The sequence below is a fragment of the Phyllostomus hastatus genome, unplaced genomic scaffold, assembly GCF_019186645.2.
Source record: "Phyllostomus hastatus isolate PE091 unplaced genomic scaffold, TTU_PhHast_1.1 phas_contig_840, whole genome shotgun sequence".
NCBI lineage: Eukaryota > Metazoa > Chordata > Mammalia > Chiroptera > Phyllostomidae > Phyllostomus > Phyllostomus hastatus.
This window is the reverse complement of record NW_025333970.1, coordinates 183644-202538: the sequence shown is the minus strand read 5'-3', so window position 1 is coordinate 202538 and position 18895 is coordinate 183644. Positions and strand designations below refer to the sequence as shown.

Sequence of the window (18895 nt, the reverse complement as noted above, 5' to 3'; positions counted from 1 at the left end):
CCACCAGGTGAGAGAACAGTGTTCCGAACTGTCCTTGTTAGGAGCAAGGTTTAGCATTCGCTTTGATTTCTTAGAATACAGCTACTCTGGGAACTGAGCACCAAAGCTCCTGTTCAACTCCATTGGAGTTTGAATATGTCCCTGCCCACCATCCCCATTGACTCCTACTCAAGCCAGGGTCTCCAGCCTTTGTCTTGTCACAGAAAACAGCTGGTTTGCCTACCTTACTAAGCAATTTGGTTCCAATATTCACTACATTTTCCATTAAAAGTCAGATGGTCAGAGAATAACATATTGAATAAGGTTCTCCCAAGCAAAAGAAGGGAGCACATTTCTAAGAAATAAGTCCTAATGGTAAGAAGGGAGGCAAGTGACTCTGAATAACAATACCCAGAAAAAATTAACAAAGATTAAACAAATGTGGGACTTCCACATTACATAACCAGTATTAACCTAAACATTGAAAGCCAAAAGTGAGAGGCAACAAACTTTTATTTAAAATCACTGAATTGCTACCTGGGGAACAGATTCAGGCAGAAACCCAAATTGGGTTCTAACTGCAGGGTTTTTATGAGAAAGGGAGGGCAATAATTACATGAATAGGAGAAAGGAATTTCTACTGGTGCCAGCAAGCTACTAAGTTACTCTTCAGCTGTGCATGGTTCTGACTGACTCTAAAGAGTGTCCACAATCATCAGTCCTCGTGGACAGAAGGTTTGTTGTCCTGTTAGTTTTACAATTGTTTGTAAGACAACGTTGATCTGGCCCAAACTAAAGGTTATTTTCCCAGTTCAAATGTTCCAGAGGTTCAAGGACCAAGGCATTTAATTTTCACCTCTCTAGGTCTGTTTCCCTCTGCGTAATCTGTGATGAGTTGCTATCTCAAAGGGCATTTATGAGAACTGAAGGAAATAATTCTTTCAAAGGACTCAGCACAGCATCTGGGTAACAACAACAAACTCAGCAGATCTTTCTCAACTCTCAGGACTGGGATAAGTGGGCATGACTTGGAAATATCTAAGTTTAAGGACTTCTGAACCAATTACAACTTCATCTGGAAAAGAAAAAAATTTAAAACCTGTGTATTATAGCACATAAAAATAAATGTCTATTCTGGCTGGCTTAAATAATGTAATACACCTTTTTTTAATATTAGAAGACAAACTGTATAATCCTGAGTTGAAGAACTTAGTAACCAAGTCTAGAAATTTAAAAAATCCATGAAAGAAGAGGTAGATAAGTAGCTCTATATTATTTTTTAAAGACTGCTTCATGGAAAATGTATAATAAACCAACTTAAAAAGTGATTTTCTTAAGATAAATTATATAAAGATCTATTTTCTGACATAGAAATCAGACTTGGTAAAATGACCTCAGGTGGTTGCTTAGAGAATTTACAAATGAAATAAAATTTTTTTCCTGATAGAAGTAATTACAGGGCTTTAGAGAATTCAATGAGTAGTTTACAAAAAAACAAACAAAGCAAAACCAAAACTAAACCCAATTCCATAGCAGAAAATGCAAACTTTCTTTACTAAGACATTTTTGTCCCCATTGTCATTCCTTTTTTTTTAAATTGGTGATAATTTTTTAATTCAAAAGTAAATTTATATTCATCAATATTTTAACAATACTACATAATTGTATTGCCAATATAGAATTATTTATTATTAATAATTATTTCATAACTCAACATCAATAATATGAGCCCAGATGATATAATGATAATAAAATTGGAATTGACAATGTTAACCATTAGAACTCAATTGTAACTAATGTTTAATATTTTTGTTAATTATTCTATCATTAAAATTGTAATTATCACATTATTTAAAGTTACCCTTCTAGGTCTTACAACGAGTGGAGGATTTAGGCCCAGAAGAGGAGTTTGCTGAGCAAGTCAATGGTCACAAGGACACCACTCACAGCTTCCCTGCTGCTCTCCCATTGGGTGTGTGGTTAACCCCTATAAACTACGGGGAAGCACTTTGCAACTCAGTGTTTTGAGATTTCTGCCTGAGACTAAACACCAATACTGATAGAGAAAGAACACCGTACTGTTATCCATTTGACAAAATTAGTTGAGTTCTATAAAATCTCAACAGGGACCATACTGATAATAAACATGTAGATTATTGGTTTCAGGTCTAGGATTCACATTTTAAGAAAAACCTTATAAAACTAAAATGTCTACAGGATAATGACTAGAGAAGTGAAGAGTTGGAACATCATGGCTCTTGTAGAGTTATTGAAAGTGTAGATTTGTTTACATGGACAAGAAAATGCTTCATGAAGAAACCTTCTTTGAATTATCTAATACATTATGTCATTGATAGAGAAATTTTATTTTTTGAAAGGGGCGGGGCCCCCAATAGGGGGGTGTCCTCTGAACCTGCGGTAAGAAGGGGTGTTGTTGGAGAGGAAGTATTATGAAGTTGTATTTGTAAAGAACGAAAAACCACCTAAACGTCTTTTGAAAAAATTAAAATAAAGTACTAGTTCAAGAAAAAAAAAAAAGCAGGACAAAATATATTCTTAAGGTAAACAATAGGAGCACACTAGCCACGCATTGGTGGTTCAGTGGTAGAATTCTCGCCTGCCACGCGGGAGGCCCGGGTTCGATTCCCGGCCAATGCATCTGTATTTTCTTTATTTGTTTTGAAAATTCCTCCAACCACGTTGAAATGCTCCAGTTCAGAGGGCGGGTGCGTTCCACACTCGAACTTTGGGCTTTTCCCACATTCTGACTACATGGCTGCAGTCCTTCCTGCTAGGCTAGGGGCAGGCTGGCGCCGGGCTGTTTTCTAACAGAAACATCGAGTTTTTTGCGTTCAGAATATTTGGACTCAATATATTGTGAAATGCTTGTCCTGTTCGAAGTACGAGTGAAATGAACAAATGGCTTTTCAAAAAAATCACTTTCTGATGTACAAAAACAACTTTTACTGTTGAAGGTATAAGGACTTAAAATTGACACAAATCACCACAGCCAGCAGAGTGGCGCAGCGGAAGCGTGCTGGGCCCATAACCCAGAGGTCGATGGATCGAAACCATCCTCTGCTAGGTGACTTCACTTTTTTCCTTTTTCACCCCCAAATCTGGGAAACATTTGGAAGTGTACGCGCGCGCGTGTATCTTGTCCCTACTGGGGTGTCTGTACCTAACGGAATCTTGCACAACTGTAGGGGATATATTCTGTCTAGAAAAATTTTGACATACAAAAAGTTACAAACCTGGTGGGTTCTAATCAAGAAATGGCATATTCACGCTGAGAGTGGAGAATATTAATCCATCAGCTGGAAGTTGTCCATCTCTACTTACCACCATATTGTAAACAAGAATGTAAGTTGAGAATTGGAAAGGACCGTATATACCTATTGTCAGGTTCAGAGCTTCAGTTAAGGAGAGTTGGGAGTGCTTAAAATAATAATTCTCCCCAAAATCCGAACAGGTTGCTGTTTTTCTCTTTAGCACTTTCCATTGTGTGGTATATTATATATTTTATTTATTTGTTTAGTGTTTTCTTCCTGTGGATTGACAAGAAAAGAGTTTTTTGGCTGTTTTCCCACTGTGCTTGCTGTAGTACCTAGAAAGAGGCCTGGAACATCTCAGTCACTGGTGATTTGGTAAATACTGTGTTAAAAGCCAAATTTTTAACACAGCAAACACCAGTATTTGACATTAGTCTTCAACTTTCTCTTTTACCTTTTAAAAAAATCACAAATGAGTACAAAAATGACAACACAGAATGGATCTACTATTTAATATTAGGGCATATTAATTACAAATCTCCTTTATATTTAAAAAAAAAGACCCACATAAAATCAAAGTATTTTTTAATACATCCTCAATCCTAATATCCCCCTTGTGAGGGCAACTCTATCATGAATTTGATATGTGTCTCTCCTATTTCTTTTTTCTTTTTTTAATGAATAATTTTTATTTGCAAAGAGTAATTTTTATTTACATAGTATGTAAAATAAGCACACTACGATGCTTATTTTTAAAAAGCATTCACTGTATGAATATCCACACAAAAAGCTTTCTGCCATAATAGCCTTGGTATTATTATACCTCATTCTCTGGGCTTATCTGTGTCCAAACATACGAGCATAACCAATATCTAGAATGGGCAGCTGAAGGGCTATATTTGATTTTCACTTGGTTTCAAAATGAAGGCAACATCTTTATCCACTTGGCAGGAGAGGTTTTAGAAATCCTGTCGTTAAAGTTATTTCATTGACTGTAATTTTTTCAACATGAAATCCCTGTCACAGTAAAGAACCACATTTCTCAGTTTAGGTGCTTGGTGAGGTCTCATTCCAGCGTCACTCTGGCCTACATATGCGTCCCATACAAATACAATTTCCATCTGAGATGAATTTTAAAACACTATTCTAAGTAACAAGCCTTCTAATCTCACAAATCATCAGAGGCACATGTGATTCTCTGAAAAAAAAAAAATTTCTAACAAAGGTAAAACACTACTCGTTGTTTTCTCCTGGGTTCTATTTCAGGATATTCAGGTTTTTGTTTTTTTTTTTTTCCTAGGAGATTATCACCATAGACTGAGCATCTCCTCACAGGGGTAAAGTCAATTTACCTCCTAATCTTTTACAAGGCACTCATTTTTCTCTCTATGTGAAGTCTCTTATTAACACACATAAAAATAAAAAGAGAATTGCTATATCGAGGCCGTCATTTTGAAAAGAACCAGAGACTGACGCTTCAAAGCACTCTGTTGGTACAGTAAAACAGCCTCCTCCCCTTATCTGTGGTTTCACTTTTTGAGGTTTTGGTTACCTGTGGACAAACAGGTTTCGAAAATATTAAATAAAAATTCCAGAAATAAATAATTCAATAAACCGCTCACAATTTCTAAACTGCGAGCTGTTCTAAGTAGCGTGATGAAATCTCTCACTATCCTGCTCAGTCCTGGTGGGGCGGTGAATCATCCCTTTGTCCAATGTATCCAGGCCTGATGCTCTTTGCCTGTTAGTCTCTTGTAGCCATCTGGGTTAATGAAATCACGGTGCTTGTGTTCAAGTGACCCTTATTTTACTTAATAATTGCCCCAAATCACAAGAGTAGAGATGCTGGCAATTCAGGTATGCCAAAGAGAAGCCGAAAAATGCTTCCTTAAGTGAAAATATGTAAGTTCTTGTCTTCATAAGGAAAGAAAAAATTGTGTGCTGAAGTTGCTAAGATCTACAGTAAGAATAAATTCCTGCCTGTGAAATTGTGAAGAAGGAAAGAGAAATCTGTGCTACTTTGCTCTTACACCTCAAATTGCAAAACGCTCGGCCACAGTGTGTGATAAGTGCCTAGTTAAGAAGAAAAAGGCATTAATTTGCAGGGGGAGGCATGAACAGAAAATGTGCTCTGATTGGCCACAATGTCTTACACCAGAAACCACTGGGCCTCTGGGGAGACTTCAGCAAAGGATCTCTGAAAAAAACTGACTTCTTTCACATAACTATAATTGTTCTATTTCATTATTATTGTTATTAATCTGTTACTGTGCCTGACTGGTGAATTAAACCTCACCACATGTGTGTATAGGAAAAATGGTACATAGAGGGTTCAGTACTACCTATGGTTTCAGGCATCCACTGGAAGTCTTGGAACGTGTCTCTCTGAAATAAGAGGGACTTGCATTGTTTTTTCTAAGACTGAAACAAAGCTTTGTTATATGTAACATTGTTAGCAATAGCTTCAAGTGACCCACAGGAAGTTATTCTTAGACACAGATTATTTCTGTGGGATGGGGTACCGGGTTCACTTTTAGTTGCCCAAAGGCTGGGAATACAAGACAATGTGGTGAATGACACAGAACGGGGTGGCAGTGGCAGCCAGAATTCCTCAAACATGAGTCTCTCCAATCACAGTCTTCACTTTATAGCTTTGGATGCTCACTATAGAGATTTCCAAACTTCAGAATTTCCCCCAAGAGGACTAGAAACTCCTTGTGTGGGGCAATATTCCTCTAACAGAAAGCTGAGGGTCTACTGATGAGGTTGGGAGGAGGAAAACAGGGCTGAGACCAGCCTACCTGTCCCCCACCTCCCTTCCTACACTCCTCAGCAGAAACCATTGCATTTTATTAATATCTGTGTCCCATGGTGGGCAAGAGTATGCCAGCCACTGTAAGGAGAAGGTATCTTCAGAAAGTCCAAGTAGGCAAATCCATAGAATGTAACAGAATTTATTATAGGTAATTTACTTAGGGGAAGATTGGGCCAGCATGGGCAGACGCCCAGCAATTCGGCACAAAAATATTTTCATTGTCTATACGTTCTTAAAGTACCTTTTTAAATAAGTAGGACACTGATGACGGACAAGACAAAGGGACAAAGAATGTAGTGGTGCTGGGGCCATACTCCAGGCGCTTCTCCACCAGTATGATATTTATCTATTTTCAAAACATTCTATTGACAAAAATATATATATTTATGGCTATATTTTAAGGAACACAGAGGACCATCAACTAGAAAGCTTTGATATGCTTGCTAAGGACAGAAGTCACAGCATGAAACTTAAAAATGAAATGAAATCCGGGACACAGAGATGGTGTTGGTTTTGTTCACACCTACATCTATACAAAGGGGTTAAATGGGTGGTGGAGGGTTTATGCAAGAAAGAAGATTGGGCAGCCCTGGAAGATGCTGGGAAGTTAAAGGAGTTTCCTCCGGGCCTTCGGTCTACACTCGGATTCCTGGCTACCAGACTAGGCGTTCAACCCACTTCCTACCTCTGGGGTCCGCTTCTTTTATACACGGCGTTCTGACTTCTACGGCAGAATTTCTCATCGCAGACTCTCAAATCCCAGTTGGAGCGCTGCTCACCGAGTCCGGCATCCCTGCCTCCCACCTGCTCATCCAGATGAAACAGGAAGGCGGTAGCTCTCCAGATTGCTGGGTTCTTTGGTCAACATTTTAGGTTTGGGGAGCCCCGTAACTGTCAAGGTCAGTATACGGCTCTGGCCGCGGACACCGGTGATGACCGCACACAGCGCAGGGGCCACCATTTACCTTCCAGCGTACCTAGGGAAAGCGCACGGGATGAGTCATCTGGCAAATTGGAGCCTGTGGCGGGCTTTTCCAATAGTGACGCTGCCCCATTAGAAACGGGGCTGTTACTGGCCCTGACTGGACAAACAACAGCGAAATCTGTTGTGGCAGAAGGCGAAAGGCAGTCTCTTTCAAAAGACCTTAAAAAACCCGTAATGAATTAGTATACAGGGCGCCCAGTGCTTACCCCCAAATGCCTACAGAGGTTTTTTGTTTGTTTGTTTTTGTTTTTTTTAACATCTGGTCCTTATCTCCAGGTATTTTCCTTTCCAAACCCAGACCACGACACCGCTAAGAAAAAAAAAGGAAACTGCAGGAAAAGTGAACCAGCTGTTCCTGTGAAAGTGGGTGGCTCTGAAAAGAGCCTTTGGGCGTGAACGAGCCGGATCCACCTCTCCGAGGGGCTCACTTGGCGCTGGTGTACTTGGTGACGGCCTTGGTGCCCTCGGACACGGCGTGCTTGGCCAGCTCCCCGGGCAGCAGCAGGCGCACGGCCGTCTGGATCTCCCGCGACGTGATGGTCGAGCGCTTGTTGTAGTGCGCCAGGCGCGACGCCTCGCCCGCGATGCGCTCGAAGATGTCGTTCACGAAGGAGTTCATGATGCCCATGGCCTTGGACGAGATGCCCGTGTCGGGGTGCACCTGCTTGAGCACCTTGTACACGTACACCGAATAGCTCTCCTTGCGGCTGCGCTTGCGCTTCTTGCCGTCCTTCTTCTGCGCCTTGGCCACGGCCTTCTTGGAGCCCTTCTTCGGGGCGGGCGCGGACTTGGCCGGCTCGGGCATGGCGGGGAGGAGCCGCCGAAGAAGCTGAGGAAAAAGGAGCGTGAGCCTGCGAGTGTCCTCTCGGTGCCCAGCCTCTTCAGGAAGCCGTGAGCAAAGTCGCGTCTGACTGGCGGTAGCTCCAGAAACGTCACGTGGATATTGTCCAGTCAAGATACGCGTATTTCAGGACGAGGCTCCCATTGGTTGAGTGAACCGGGCTGTAACTTCTCGCCAATGGCACAGGCTCCCTTTCGCGCCCAGGAGCGACCATAAATAGGGTGGCTTCGGGCGCCTCAGCACACACTCAAGTTAGAGCGGAAGGGTCCTGCCTGTCATGTCTGGACGCGGGAAGCAGGGCGGCAAGGCGCGCGCCAAGGCCAAGACGCGCTCGTCGCGGGCCGGGCTGCAGTTCCCCGTGGGCCGCGTGCACCGCCTGCTGCGCAAGGGCAACTACGCCGAGCGGGTCGGCGCCGGCGCGCCCGTGTACCTGGCGGCCGTGCTGGAGTACCTGACGGCCGAGATCCTGGAGCTGGCGGGCAACGCGGCGCGCGACAACAAGAAGACGCGCATCATCCCGCGCCACCTGCAGCTGGCCATCCGCAACGACGAGGAGCTCAACAAGCTGCTGGGCAAGGTGACCATCGCGCAGGGCGGCGTGCTGCCCAACATCCAGGCCGTGCTGCTGCCCAAGAAGACCGAGAGCCACCACAAGGCCAAGGGCAAGTGAACTGGAAGACCAGACTATGTCTGTCTTAACCAAACCAAAGGCTCTTTTCAGAGCCACCCATATTTTTCTAAAAGGGCTTGCCTGTTCCCTATTTTAGCAGCTACTTGAAAATAATCTTTATCTCAATAACTCAATCAATAGGTGTCACTGAACAGTCCCAAAAGCGCTAAAGTGACTCCCAATAAAAAGTTTGTATAAGGTAAAAAAAAAAAGGCCAAACCCACTGTGGATTATTTACGTAGGTAACTTAAGGCTATCCTGCAGACCCTGAGGGTTGAACCAAGAGAAACATGAAAGGAAGAATAGTACTTGGTGAGAGATAAATAAGTGCAAGTCTGGTTAGTGCAAGGGTAATAAAATGACATTTTAGTTCCATGTTTAAGAGCTGTTTTGCATAATGCGACACTTTGCCTGCAGATCGACCAATTACATCCTTGCTGGGCCCTAGTGAGTTGTAAATAGGAAAGCTTCAAGCCCTCGAGTCATATCCTCCAGGCAGAACTCATTCAAGGGTCCTACATGGCTTTAAAAAGGTACACAGTATTTTTTGTACCAATTACATGTTTGGGGATTTTTTCCTTAACCCCATTTTACACAAACCTCAGTTGAAATTGTAAAACGGAGTAGAATTATATTAGAATGCTAGCTAGTGAAAATGTAACCATTGTTCAATTGAGTCAGATATAGAGAAAAAGCATATAAACACTGTAAAAGTCTGTAAGTTTAAGTAGAGAAATCAAGATTTCAACGTGAAATTAGCCTTCTTAAACTTGAATGGGGCTAAAAAAATTCCCTCAGCCAATCGCATGAAGCGCGCGCCTTTTCAAAAAGATCAAAGGAAAACCAGTTTCAAGTTCCAAAATTAAAATGTTTTATTTAGCAACAAGATATATCATTGTAATATTTATATGAAATTCTGCGGAGAAAGGCCAAAGAAAGCTGTAAAAGAGAAAGCGTAAAGACGGTACAGGGAGGAAAGGGTAGAAAACAGTCCCTGTTGAAAGGGTGGGTGGGAGGAAGAAGTTAGTTTCCGGTCTGAACGTCCCATCAGGATCAGACTCATATTGTTGTTTCAGGTCAGTATTTTTTTCTGGAATGGCTCGGACCAAGCAGACAGCGCGCAAGTCCACCGGCGGGAAGGCCCCGCGCAAGCAGCTGGCCACCAAGGCCGCCCGCAAGAGCGCACCGGCCACCGGCGGCGTCAAGAAGCCGCACCGCTACCGGCCCGGCACCGTGGCCCTGCGCGAGATCCGCCGCTACCAGAAGTCCACCGAGCTGCTGATCCGCAAGCTGCCCTTCCAGCGCCTGGTGCGCGAGATCGCGCAGGACTTCAAGACCGACCTGCGCTTCCAGAGCTCGGCCGTCATGGCGCTGCAGGAGGCGTGCGAGGCCTACCTGGTGGGCCTGTTCGAGGACACCAACCTGTGCGCCATCCACGCCAAGCGCGTCACCATCATGCCCAAGGACATCCAGCTTGCGCGCCGCATCCGCGGGGAGAGGGCATAAGCTTAACGCAAGTGGTAGTCTTGAACTCAAAGGCTCTTTTCAGAGCCGCTTAACTCTCACCAATAGTGGCTGTTGCACTATTGCGTTAGCTGTTAGTAGCTTCAAGTTAGGCGCAGGACTAACAAACGGGACTCGGGGTTCCTACCAAGATAGTGGTCTCATTTTCCTCAAGCGAAGTAGATTAAAGTGTTAGTAAAGTCGGACATGCAGTGTAATAGGTACGTGTTGCTAATCACCACTTGGCAAGAACAATTTCTTGGGTATAAAGTCACTACCTGAATCCTGCAAGAAAGTCCCATGTAAGAAGCAGGAAGGAGGGATCAGGCCACAGGGAAGAACTAACCACCCTGTAGACATGGAGTTAAGCTCATGGATAACCAGAACCTCCCTCCCCATTTTGAGTATTACTCTGGTAGCAGAGTTGGACCTAACTTAATCCTCTGATGTCCTCACTGCATAGGGAAGGGCAACTTGAACGTGGACTAATTTGAATGAACTCCAGGTTTCGGGGAAGAGCACATGTAGGTTTAAATTGGACAGTATTGGTATTGTGCCTAGCATCTAGCATTAGTGGGCAGACCTCAGATTTTGTTACTGACAATTGCTCTTTCACGACTCCGTAAGACAAAACAAAAACCGACTTTGGCTGAAACTGTTTCTTGAGAAAATGGGTTAGTGTTTACACGGATCTTTTTTCTTATGAGAGTTGTGTTATTCATTGTTTACCAGTAGCACCTGGTAACCCTATAGGATAAAGCTCCAAAATGTTTCCTTCACACCCATTCCAAATTTGATATAAAATTAGCAAATGAGCACTCTGGCTTGTCTTTTCCAGTTTCCAGCGTCCTGGAAGTGCAGGCCTGTGTGAGCAGTAGTTCCCAGGCTGGATAGGACTCTCCCTGTAACTGCTACGTGTGGTTTTCTAAATACCTCAAATTATGTTCAACTGGGTCCTAATGTTCTAGATTCTCCAGTTGGGGTTGGGTCTGGCAGTTCCTTACAAGTGTTTTTCATTAGTTTCCTTGACAGGCTAGCACCTCATTTTACACTTCCTGTCAACTTGTGTACAGTGGGTGTACATTACCCTTCCTAAAACAGAAAATGGAAACAATACTCACCTAAGCATTCAAGACCTTTCTTGACAAATTGGTTTGTGTACACTGTGTCATCACAAGTTTGTGAAAGAAATGGAAAGGTGTTTACATTCTTAATACTTTTTAAAAAATTATATAAGATCACTACTGCAAACATCATGCTCTGCTCACGATCATGTGCATCACCTTCTGGTTCATGGGAAGAAGCACCCATGATTATCATATACAGAATTTAAGTTGATGACACTATTTTACCAAATTTAAATCTTTTCATTTGAATCAACACCTTTAGCACAATAAAGTGCTGATTATCTTCTCTCAGGAACCAGCTTTCCTCTGGGAAGACAGAAAACATTTGGAGGGGATAATGGCCCTTTGACGCCACCCTCCCACTCTGCCTGATGATCCAGTAATTTCTAAACAAACTGACATTCCTGAGTGTGTAAGCAATGCCTTCTGAGTTGGGAAACTAAGCTGTTAATTAGTCAGGAAGGGCCCACGGCAGATGACCTATCTACATGACCCATACTCATCCTGGGAAGGGCACCATCTCCTGGAAATGGGCAGTAACAAGTTAATCTTTCAGTTTGCATTACATAAAAATTTTATTCAGAGACAGTGAGTAATTCTAGTTATGGGGACCTTTCTAATTATGTGGATACACCCCTTGTGCTGAAAAACAATGGTCTGATGGCCTTTCACCTAAGCTCCTTCTAGACTTTAATCATACTTTCATCACCCTATACAAGGAACTGAGTTTCATTCTAGGAATGGCAGTCACGGAGTGATATTCAGCAACACCAGGCCCTTTGGATCATGATAATGGGCAGATGGCGAGCCAGGTACTAATTTTAAGATAAGAGATCATGGGGGAAGTTGTGAGAACGATCAGTCTGGAATGTTCATTTTGAGTTTCCTGGGGATCTCCAAGAGTTCCAGAAAGTTTTAGATGAATGTGCACATCTGATTTCAGAAGATAAGTCTGGGTGGGCATAAAGATTTGGGAGTCACTGTACTCACTTCAGCAGCACACATACTAAACTGGAATGATACGGAGATTAGCATTGCCCCTAGACAAGATGGTATGCAAATTTGTAACATGTTCTGTGTTTTGTTGAGAGTCTTATGCTGAGTGAAATAAGCCAGTGAGAGAAAGACAAATGCCATATGATTTTACTTATGTGTGGAATCTAATGAACAAAATAAATTCACAAAATAGAACTAGAGTCAGATACAGAGAACAGACTGACAGCTGTCTGAGGGGAGAGGGGGAGCTGAATGAAAAATGTGAAGGGATTAAAATTAAAAAAAATTGGTGTCATTAGTATATACAAATATTTAAGGCAAAGGAGTGGCCCACATATCCCTTCCAGCTCCTTCCTACCTCTTTTAACCTCTGCCTCCGTGCTAATATCCAACTTCTTGAACTTGCTGTATATACCACAAACTGTCTGGTGATGGGATTCCTATAATTTCCTGCAATTCTCAGTTCCTTTTAACCCTCAGACTAGATGTTGTCTCTCAAAGATCTGATTTCTCCTCTATGCTCCCCTAACATCCTGTGTCTACGTTTCTTGCTACATAGTGCTGTATCTACTTTTGTTACTCCCTGTTACATTGTTTCTTTAGAATAACAAGTGTCTTACTAACGTATTCCTAACACTTGGTACCTAAGTGTGAAACAAATATTTGTCGAAAGCATAAATACACTATAAAAAAAGAGAAAACAGGAAAATCATTGTGCCTGCATGCTTCATGTGTTACGACCATTCAAGGCCAGGCAAGTTCACAGTATTCCTGCAGATGGAAAAATATTCACGGAGCTGTTGGGATATCTGGCAATCACGGGTGGCTGAGCCACGCAAGCTACAAGCCTCCCTGCATGACACACACCACGGCCCTTGCTCCCCAGTGTGGCACCCTTTGTGGCACCTGTGCCCTTGTGTGTCACTAGTGGGAAGCCCCTACTGCTTTAAGTACTAGAGGTGAACAAAGCCGGCAAAATGCCAGAAAATTAGTTAACGTAATTCTGCCTATGCAAGCCCACTTCATGTTATGGGAACAGTTTATCAGGTCCAGTCTCAAGGTTATGAGAACATTAGTTATCAGGCCCCTCCAAGGCGATGGGAACACTGCAAACCTTAGTTACCCAGACACCTGGGTGAGGAAGCCAGATTGCCCCCATTTACCCTACACTTGACATGGCAAAAATGGGGAGTGGCATAAACCCAAGGCCCAGAATAAAAAGACCTTTTTATGCCAATTTAAAAGTGAGAAACATACCAGAATCTCTGTCTCTATTGCCAAAACAGCCTCAGGTTTAATCAAGTTTGTTTACATTTTTCAACATACAGATATCTATTATCAGTGTTCTTGGAATTCACTTAGGAGAAACTAGTATGATCATGGTTACAACACGTGGACATCTAGGTATACCAGTATGGTAATAAATGTACTGTCTGGTAGTATGAATTAGTCAAGTGCTGGCAGAAACACCCGAAATATTAACTTGCGACCTTCCTGCTGACAGTGGGTTTTCTGTAGAAATCACCATTACGTCCTCTCAAGAGATGTTTGGGGTTGATGTAACTTGTCACTTAAGTTACAGCTGATTTCCAGATAGACCTGGGTGACTATTTTGAGTCAAAATAGCTTCTAGGTTCAACATGAGCTTGAAGTTATAGCCTATTTAGAATACCAGTATAATATAGGTTATTCAACAGAAGTCCCTAAATGCCACTTCTGAAATGAGAACCCCCCCCCAAAAAAGAAAGCCTCAGTAAGAACTACTAGTCTTGTCATAAATTTTAGCAACTAAGTAAAAGTGATCAGAGGTGCAATAAAGTCGTGCTCCCTTTTCAGTGACTAGAGAAGTGGCTCTGAAAAGAGCCTTTTGTTTGCTCGTTCCCACACTTGCTGCTTACTTCGCCTTGTGGTGGCTCTCGGTCTTCTTGGGCAGCAGCACGGCCTGGATGTTGGGCAGCACGCCGCCCTGCGCGATGGTCACCTTGCCCAGCAGCTTGTTGAGCTCCTCGTCGTTGCGGATGGCCAGCTGCAGGTGGCGCGGGATGATGCGCGTCTTCTTGTTGTCGCGCGCCGCGTTGCCCGCCAGCTCCAGGATCTCGGCCGTCAGGTACTCCAGCACGGCCGCCAGGTACACGGGCGCGCCGGCGCCGACCCGCTCAGCGTAGTTGCCCTTGCGCAGCAGGCGGTGCACGCGGCCCACGGGGAACTGCAGCCCGGCCCGCGACGAGCGCGTCTTGGCCTTGGCGCGCGCCTTGCCCCCCTGCTTCCCGCGTCCAGACATGACAGGCAGGACCCTTCCGCTCTAACTTGAGTGCGTGCTGAGGCGCCCGAAGCCACCCTATTTATGGTCGCTCCTGGGCGCGAAAGGGAGCCTGTGCCATTGGCGAGAAGTTACAGCCCGGTTCACTCAACCAATGGGAGCCTCGTCCTGAAATACGCGTATCTTGACTGGACAATATCCACGTGACGTTTCTGGAGCTACCGCCAGTCAGACGCGACTTTGCTCACGGCTTCCTGAAGAGGCTGGGCACCGAGAGGACACTCGCAGGCTCACGCTCCTTTTTCCTCAGCTTCTTCGGCGGCTCCTCCCCGCCATGCCCGAGCCGGCCAAGTCCGCGCCCGCCCCGAAGAAGGGCTCCAAGAAGGCCGTGACCAAGGCCCAGAAGAAGGACGGCAAGAAGCGCAAGCGCAGCCGCAAGGAGAGCTACTCGGTGTACGTGTACAAGGTGCTCAAGCAGGTGCACCCCGACACGGGCATCTCGTCCAAAGCCATGGGCATCATGAACTCCTTCGTGAACGACATCTTCGAGCGCATCGCGGGCGAGGCGTCGCGCCTGGCGCACTACAACAAGCGCTCGACCATCACGTCGCGGGAGATCCAGACGGCCGTGCGCCTGCTGCTGCCCGGGGAGCTGGCCAAGCACGCCGTGTCCGAGGGCACCAAGGCCGTCACCAAGTACACCAGCGCCAAGTAGACGCGGGGAAGCCGCTTGACCCCAACCCCAAAGGCTCTTTTCAGAGCCTTGCAGATTTCTGAGAGAACTGGCACTCAATCTTGCATAAGAGGTAGGGAAGAAAGTTTTTAATCTAAGCTCTTTGGAAAATGCTTCATAATTTGGGCAAAAGCCCTATTTAGCAATATGTGGTAAAGGATGCTATCAATTCTTTAGGAAATTGTCAGCCGTAAAACACTGGAGTTTAATTTTTTTTAAGATGATTCCACTTAACATTCACGCTCCAATTACTGAAAGTCCTCCTTTGAGGAAATTTGTTAACTAGAAAATTTCAGGTGTTCTTGAACTCCTAGTGCGAGTCTTTGGCTGAATGACAACTTCCTCTACAGGTTACACCGCCGTTTTCACGCCCCACCCCGTGCTCTCTGGTGATCACGTAAATGGAATTAAGGGACACTCCCCAGTTACCGTTTTCTTTTGCTTATTCTTTTGTAACATGTGGTGGTATGCGCCTTACTCTAGGCCTACATTCGCACAAAATAACCTAGTGGTGTTGGGATAAAGTTGGAGAAAGAGTTCAAAAAGTAACTAATCACCTCTTTTCACCAGTTAGGGATGAGCAGTTTTAATTTCTCTTCTGGTGCTTTCTGTACAGGTGCGGGTACCTGGGCGAGGACTCCACAATCCCTCAGCCCACCCCATCTCCGTCCTGGTGAAGCAACGCGGAGGAGCGCTTTAATCCTGCTTCAGGACCTTCACTCGTTTTAAGGTGTTACCTCTTTCCAGGATGGGGTTCCAGTTCTCTGCAATTTGAACACTGTCCACGTTTTGGGGGGAGAAAATTTAGAATGTAGGTCAGCTCCACACTTCATCTCACTCTTAATCCCTTTCCCCTTCTCGAATAAGGGAGAAACTCTCAATGAAAAGGCAGCTTTTTGATTTAAGAAGGAGAGGCAGGAAGGCGTTTCCTCCCAGGCGGAAGCGCAGTCTCCCGGTGTGCAGGCTGGCGTTCCAGAGCCGAGTCTACTTGTTCAGGGATCGATGCAGAAATACAAGTCCCTAGCATCGACAGACCATCAGGTAAGGTTTTAAATCAATGCCCTGGCTGTATTTCTCGCTATTGCTCAGTCTTTTCCCATGAAAGACAGGAGGCCTCAGGCTTGTGGGAACAAAAGGCACACGATTTGGGCTGGATTTATGAGCTCAGGGAGCAAAAGACAGTTCTGCAAAGGCCGTGACTGTTCCCTCTGGCCCAGAGGAGGTGGCTGGGAACACGCAGAATATTTATAGGACTTAATATTAGTCCATTTCTTTTTTTTACGTATGTCAACACTGCTTCTAAGGTTGCCACTGTTGTGATGCCGCACAATGGTGTGATTATTTCCTAAAACTTACCTTATGGCTGTTCTCCACTGTCCATACAATGTAATAAAGAAATGGCTTCTCTCACTTGATCAGCTTTATGCCCCCAGTTTCTCACGCTCGCATCCAGTGATTCTTAGATTTAATCGTGCATCAGAATTGCTGATGAAATTTTGAAAAAAATATCAATACCTACCCAACCCCAGAGATTCTGATTTAATTGATCAGAGGAGCACTTGGGCATCAAGGATATTTGAAATCCCCCAGATGGTGTGGCTGGGAGGGTTGACCTGTGGGAAGCAGCCTCTAAAGCAGGCAGTAACACACTTTGTGCAAACTGCTCCTTTGCAGAGCCTTTCCTACACATGTGGCAGAAGGTAGGACACTTCCAAGGTCAGATGAGAGACTTCCATAAGCCAGCCCTTGGCATGAGTGATCCTTCAGACACTCACACAGGGAGGAACTGAGGCCTCCAGCCCATAACATTAGAAGGGAGCCTCTTCTTAGACCTTGGAAGCTCCAGTGCCAGTCAAGCCTTTAGATGATCCGAGTCCTTGACTGCAACCACCCAGGGCCACCCAGCCAAGCTGCGTGCACATTACTGACCCTCCGAAACTCCGTGAGGTAATGAATGTTTGCTGTCTTAAACTGCTAAATTTTGGAGCACTGTGTCACATATTTTGTTAATAATATACCAATTAAAATCTTTTCCTTTAAGCTCGATCCTTGTTATACCTCTTTCAAGAAACTTTCCCAGATTGTCACATTGCAGATTCATATTCACTCCAAGTTGCTACAGCAGTTAATATTAAATTAATATCACATTAATGATATTTGACATTAATTATATATAATACATATTTAGATATTTTAATATTTAATTATATACACATGTAATAGGTATAGATATATCATTTATATAGAAACATAACAAAAATATTCACCTATTTTATGAGGTTGCATATATCTTATTCAGTATTGCTCAAACTTGTCATTTTACTTCCACATACACAATTGGTTTCTTTTTGCTGTATCTGTATACAATCTAAATTGTTATTTACTTAATTTTTTTCTTTAGAAAATAATATTTTAAAAGACAACTTTATATCACTACCCTAGTGAAAATTTCTACCTCTGACCATGGACAGAAAGTAACTATGGAACAATGTTTTTTAAAAACATTATTCAGTTCCAGTTAAATACTATTTACTGCCTCTTGCCTTGAGCTTGAGACCTGTTCTCTGTTATAAATTTAAAGGGACAGGGTGGGTGTCAGTGGAGATTCCATGGCCTGCAGGTATCTAATTGGCAGTTTACCAGTTGCTGAAACAGAACGATTTAAGGGTGCAGAAACAAAGTGACATCTTCGCTTTCTATTTAAACATTTTAAACACCAGAGTTTACATACTATTTACCATAATTTTCTGGGATCTCCATGGTACTAGGTACAAGTCCAGGAAATGGTGGGTTTAATTAATGTATTATTTTACTGAGCCACTGTGCTATATCTGTCAGAAAATATAAGTCTATATAACTCAAGAAGCTCACATTGTAGAAAATATTTATAGTCATACTTGTTTCTCAGACTTTTTAGTAATTATTTTGTTGAAAGAAAAAAATCTATGTAATATACTGTTCATCGTAACTTTTCTGTGTGTACCTCACCCAGGTCCCAAGAACATGCTTGGAATCCGTGTACATCACCCCATGTTGTCCTAAAAAAAACTGGGACTTGTTGTCATCTCTATTTTGCAGACCATTAAGAGAATCACAGGCTCACTGAAGTACCCAGCTAGCAAGCATGGAGCAGAACATCGGTCTACTCAGGTGACAGCTTGGAGAAAGCTGTCCTTTAGGATCAGATTTTCTCATCTATTTCTATGCTCCAGTCTGTTTCTTTCTGTTCTATAAATTGTTCTCCATGTAAAAAAAATATTGACAAAAATTATCTGGGGCAAATCATGTGAATTCTTGCAGCTACCAGGTATAAATTCCAATGGAGAACAACAAAGTGACATCCTGGTTGGGACCGGCCAAAATCAGTTCCCAAGTCTGATCAGCAAGGGAATAAATTAATCTAGATGATTGAGTTTATGTTCATTTTCTCCCTTTTATTTTAGGAATTTTCACTTTCTAAAACACTAGAGTGAAAGGGACCTGACAGGTGAACCTCATCTAGAGGGACCCAAAAGCCTTCTGCACGTGCCTCTCGTTCTGCAGACTGTGGGCACCCTCCTCCCTATTCTTCTCCACATCTTCCCTGCTGACAGTTCGAGGTCATTCAATCAGTCCCTGGTACAAAGTACACGTGTATACACATTCTCCAGGCCCAGGATATATGTGTTTAGGTAACTCACTCCCTCTGAATCCTGTTCCCATTTCCTCCCCTGA

General features: G+C 43.6%; 5 protein-coding genes and 3 non-coding genes across 8 annotated transcripts; 6 read left to right on the top strand and 2 right to left on the bottom strand.

Moving 5' to 3' along the window:
- Positions 1 to 2566: 2566 nt before the first annotated feature.
- TRNAG-GCC lies at positions 2567 to 2637 on the top strand. The gene has a single exon. It is a non-coding gene; the product is annotated as a tRNA-Gly (tRNA).
- A 354-nt stretch (positions 2638 to 2991) lies between these two features.
- On the top strand, positions 2992 to 3063 carry TRNAM-CAU. The gene has a single exon. It is a non-coding gene; the product is annotated as a tRNA-Met (tRNA).
- A 4277-nt stretch (positions 3064 to 7340) lies between these two features.
- LOC123826651 (histone H2B type 1-K-like) lies at positions 7341 to 7926 on the bottom strand. Its single transcript, XM_045850681.1, has one exon. The coding sequence runs from the start codon at positions 7854 to 7856 to the stop codon at positions 7476 to 7478; it is 381 nt and encodes a 126-aa protein (XP_045706637.1). The 5' UTR covers positions 7857 to 7926; the 3' UTR covers positions 7341 to 7475.
- Positions 7927 to 8169: 243 nt separating this feature from the next.
- Positions 8170 to 9006, top strand: LOC123826644 (histone H2A type 1). Its single transcript, XM_045850674.1, has one exon. It carries the CDS (start codon positions 8170 to 8172, stop codon positions 8560 to 8562), a length of 393 nt encoding a protein of 130 aa, XP_045706630.1. The 3' UTR covers positions 8563 to 9006.
- LOC123826655 (histone H3.1) lies at positions 8429 to 10867 on the top strand. The gene is made up of 2 exons (XM_045850685.1): positions 8429 to 8554; positions 9639 to 10867. The coding sequence occupies exon 2, from the start codon at positions 9658 to 9660 to the stop codon at positions 10066 to 10068; it is 411 nt and encodes a 136-aa protein (XP_045706641.1). The 5' UTR covers positions 8429 to 8554; positions 9639 to 9657; the 3' UTR covers positions 10069 to 10867.
- Positions 10868 to 12174: 1307 nt separating this feature from the next.
- Positions 12175 to 12276, top strand: LOC123826671. Its single transcript, XR_006787112.1, has one exon. It is a non-coding gene; the product is annotated as a U6 spliceosomal RNA (small nuclear RNA).
- A 1186-nt stretch (positions 12277 to 13462) lies between these two features.
- Positions 13463 to 14535, bottom strand: LOC123826648 (histone H2A type 1-H). The gene has a single exon (XM_045850677.1). The coding sequence runs from the start codon at positions 14467 to 14469 to the stop codon at positions 14083 to 14085; it is 387 nt and encodes a 128-aa protein (XP_045706633.1). The 5' UTR covers positions 14470 to 14535; the 3' UTR covers positions 13463 to 14082.
- Positions 14536 to 14712: 177 nt separating this feature from the next.
- Positions 14713 to 18598, top strand: LOC123826650 (histone H2B type 1-K). Its single transcript, XM_045850679.1, has 3 exons — positions 14713 to 15254; positions 15798 to 16222; positions 18174 to 18598. The coding sequence occupies exon 1, from the start codon at positions 14783 to 14785 to the stop codon at positions 15161 to 15163; it is 381 nt and encodes a 126-aa protein (XP_045706635.1). The 5' UTR covers positions 14713 to 14782; the 3' UTR covers positions 15164 to 15254; positions 15798 to 16222; positions 18174 to 18598.
- The last annotated feature ends 297 nt before the right edge of the window (positions 18599 to 18895 follow it).

Bases quoted from the DNA above. Each gene is read 5' to 3' on its own strand.
- LOC123826651 (XM_045850681.1), bottom strand. From the start codon at position 7,856: ATGCCCGAGCCGGCCAAGTCCGCGCCCGCCCCGAAGAAGGGCTCCAAG.
- LOC123826655 (XM_045850685.1), top strand. From the start codon at position 9,658: ATGGCTCGGACCAAGCAGACAGCGCGCAAGTCCACCGGCGGGAAGGCC.
- LOC123826644 (XM_045850674.1), top strand. From the start codon at position 8,170: ATGTCTGGACGCGGGAAGCAGGGCGGCAAGGCGCGCGCCAAGGCCAAG.
- LOC123826648 (XM_045850677.1), bottom strand. From the start codon at position 14,469: ATGTCTGGACGCGGGAAGCAGGGGGGCAAGGCGCGCGCCAAGGCCAAG.
- LOC123826650 (XM_045850679.1), top strand. From the start codon at position 14,783: ATGCCCGAGCCGGCCAAGTCCGCGCCCGCCCCGAAGAAGGGCTCCAAG.